The sequence below is a fragment of the Amphimedon queenslandica genome, unplaced genomic scaffold, assembly GCF_000090795.2.
Source record: "Amphimedon queenslandica unplaced genomic scaffold, v1.1 AMPQUscaffold_13324, whole genome shotgun sequence".
Taxonomy (NCBI): domain Eukaryota; kingdom Metazoa; phylum Porifera; class Demospongiae; order Haplosclerida; family Niphatidae; genus Amphimedon; species Amphimedon queenslandica.
Window position 1 is genome coordinate 6,956 of NW_003546440.1, and position 3,334 is coordinate 10,289.

At 35.8% G+C, this 3,334-nt stretch overlaps 1 protein-coding gene across 2 annotated transcripts in view; it reads right to left on the reverse strand.

Annotated features, from left to right (window-relative positions):
- The window catches only part of LOC100638049 (indole-3-acetaldehyde oxidase-like), a 12,602-nt gene that overhangs the window by 1,774 nt on the left and 7,494 nt on the right, over positions 1-3,334 (reverse strand). For both annotated transcript variants that reach the window (XR_002185381.1, XM_019998327.1), the window contains exons 23-29: positions 2,453-2,531; positions 2,271-2,385; positions 1,906-1,986; positions 1,511-1,632; positions 1,370-1,427; positions 1,002-1,060; positions 779-940 (exon numbers count right to left, since the gene is read on the reverse strand). Coding sequence is in view for 1 of the 2 variants with exons in the window: in XM_019998327.1 (XP_019853886.1) it covers positions 779-940; positions 1,002-1,060; positions 1,370-1,427; positions 1,511-1,632; positions 1,906-1,986; positions 2,271-2,385; positions 2,453-2,531 (676 nt within the window). In the remaining variant the exon portion in view is untranslated. The remainder of the gene's footprint in view (positions 1-778; positions 941-1,001; positions 1,061-1,369; positions 1,428-1,510; positions 1,633-1,905; positions 1,987-2,270; positions 2,386-2,452; positions 2,532-3,334) is intronic.

Consider the following 3,334-nt stretch of genomic DNA (forward strand, 5'->3'; position numbering starts at 1 on the left):
TTTTAATGTTTTTTATTTACTTGTTTCCATTCTTTTTTCTTAAATTAATAAATAACATTCTGTTTTGATTCTGTGGTTAGGTTAATCATTTCATGCTAATCACATGCGCATAAATTAAAATGGCGTCAAACCACAAACCCACGCGGTGTCTGCAGCTGGATTTTGACTTCCATTTTGTTCTCTCCTTGCTTCTTTTTGAATCCACCTTTGTGGTCCTTGACCCAAGCACAAAGGAATGATGTAAAAGCCAACTGGAGCGGTTCTCTGGTTTAAAAGATTAGAGGGGCCATAGAAGAAGATGAAAGAAAGAAGAAAAAGTCTGAAGAATTTTGCAGAAATTTGAATTTGGGCCTATTCTTCAAAAAAGCTCTCGCTACATTACAGTCCACTTTAAAGGTACCAGGAGAATCGCTCAGTGAAGGAGAGCTCATCTAAGCCATTTATAAGGCTGTACAACGTAAGATAAAAGAGTTATAAGTGTTTGAAAATCATAAAAACGGCCGCCATCTTGAAAAACCAACCTAAATCCTACATATAGGCTACCGCCTATATAATAGTGGCAATCTAATTTTCATGGATTTCCCATTTTTCAAAATTTACAAATTATGACACAAAAGTAAAATGCTCAAAGATAAACTTAATATGCCCAAAAATAGGAAATCATAAAAATTAAAGCCACGAAATAGATTTTGAATGGATCAGCAAAATTTTTGGACCATAAAAATATTCCCCTATACTGTATTATAGTATTTATTGTACTTTATTTTTTAAAACTTACTTTAGTGTTAATTCCTTGTCCTATCTCAACTCCTCCATGTACAACAGAGACTGATCCATCCCCAGAATACACACTAACCAATACAGTGCTATTAGTCCCATTCCATTCTAGACCATATCTCAATGGGACCACAGACAACCCTCTCTTCCTCCATCTGTTAGCCTACAGAGAATGAGTTATTAAATCATATACTGAATGTTACAAGTGTTATATTCAGTGTCACTTTGTTAAAGTCTGAGATTTTGTCTTTTCTAGCCTGGACATCAGCAGTCTTCATCATTTCTATGAGAGTTAAGAATTTTGTAAGTTGCAGCATAAGAGAAATACTGTATAGAGCAAGTTTTAAAGGGCTGTAAATTTCGCGAATTTTGCAATTGTTTGAGGATTCGTACAAATCAAATTATTTTGGTACAAGGTGGCAGACGGCATAAATTTGCAAAAATTAAATCCACAAAATACATGTAGAATTTTATGGAAATTTGGGAAATCTAAAGCCTTTAAAAAGTTTTGCGCTATATGGTAGGTCTTGATTGTACATGCAGTATCCAGTGATACTAATACATGTAGATACATGTACATGTGTGAACTTACGTTGCCAGAGGTCATCAATATTACAGTATGTTAAAGCCTGTCCCTTTGGTGGGAATGACTGCAAGAAAAGAGAGAAAGAGAGGATATATTAAAAACACAGGAAAAGGCAAAAAGAAAAAGACGAAAATGATAATAACACACCAGAAGAGAAATGTCTCCTTTCTTGTAAAAGTTGGCATGCTTGAATTCCTCGATATCCATGCCTATCTTGGTAGCTACATCATCCATTAGTGACTCAATAATGAACACACCAGGCAGATACCCTAACGATACAGTTACCAATGAATGCTATTAGTTACAGTGGGTGGATTTCAAAGCTGAAAATACTGTATATGCCATATATTTTGTGAGTGTAAAATTTTGCTTTTGCAAATAAAAATTTTGTGATTTTAATGTAATTACCACACCTACTACAATGAGCATGCTATTGTGCGGGTTTTAATTTCGTGAAATTTAATTCCCACAAAATATATGGCGTAAACAGTACAAGAAAAAAAAAGACATGAAAATAGCTTTCCAGCAATGTAAATCCCTACCAGGTGCCCTTGTATAAGTATTACTGGGAGTGTGTGTTCTACAGGTAGTCTGTGTTATTGACCAATTAGAGCAGTTGTAAGCTACAGCATAAGAAATAAGACATACATGTACATTGTAATTATCGTACTACCAAATAGAGCAAAATTTTCGAGGGCTATAAATTTTGCAGATTTGCCTAAAGATTTGTTTCACAGATTACATTTTCGCGAATTTATGCCTCCTGCCATCTTGTACCGTAATAATTTGAAATTTGATAGTAATTTCTGCAAATCTTTAAAAATCATGAAATCCACAAAATCTACAGCACTTGAAAATTTTGCACTATACGGTATGGCATATACATGTACATGTAAGCTAAACATACTGTTATCAAGGTTCCTTAGTGCATAAGGTAAGTAGGAGTCATTGCTACTGCAGCCAGCATCAGTGAACACGTCAATTTTAATCCCATTTAGAACCCCAGCCTTAGTACAACCAACCTGTGAGAGAAAAAGGGAAGAGATGATTATGTACATGTATCTACATGTAGTAGGGGAGAGGTCTTACAGTGTATTTGGCATAGTAAGGGTATCTCTTCCCAACCATTTTCATGTTAGACTCAAGATCCATGTGTAGCCTCACTGGCCTGTAAATTACATGCATATAGTCATTAAGTATAATTGTTATCAAACTAATAGAGGTGGGCGATACGATACCAAAGTACTCATATATCCGATACCAGGCCTCCAATACCAAGTACTCGATACCAAATCCTGGTATCGAGTAGTAAGTAACCACGCCCCACCACACCTATTTTTGACGTCATACTTATGGCCACACCCTTTAATAATTACAAAATGGCGGCTTATTTCTCTTCATTTTTATTAATAACTAATAATAACTTATTTGTGCATGCGCAGTAGCTGACTACTCATTCACTACTCGATACCATCGATACTGAGACTCAGACTACTTGGTATCGGTATCGATTCAAAATTTCTGGTATCGCCCACCTCTACAAACTAACCCTAAAGCCATTTTATTAATAATTTATGAAAAGTGGTAAGAGCATCTACATGTATCAGTTGTGGGTCAATAATTTTTACCAGATGCATGTGGTGAACCTGTTTTTCTTATAATGTGTAGGCTGGCAAGCACATTGAGTCATGTTTACTCTACATTGCTTGCTTCATGCAAACACTTAGTCAGGCGGAGCCTGACCCTCGCAAAGAGGAGGGTCAGGACCAATCCGTATCTAGAATTTGTTCTGAACTGCACAGTTTTGTGCAGTGCCGGAAATGACTCACAGTGACTCTAATTTTAATATTAACCCTTACATTACCAATTAATGCAATTATTGGCAATTAAACTATGGCAACTGTAATGCAAGATGCTGCTGCGAGATTGGGATATGTTTTAAAAGATGATCAGGCCAAGGTTATAGCTGTT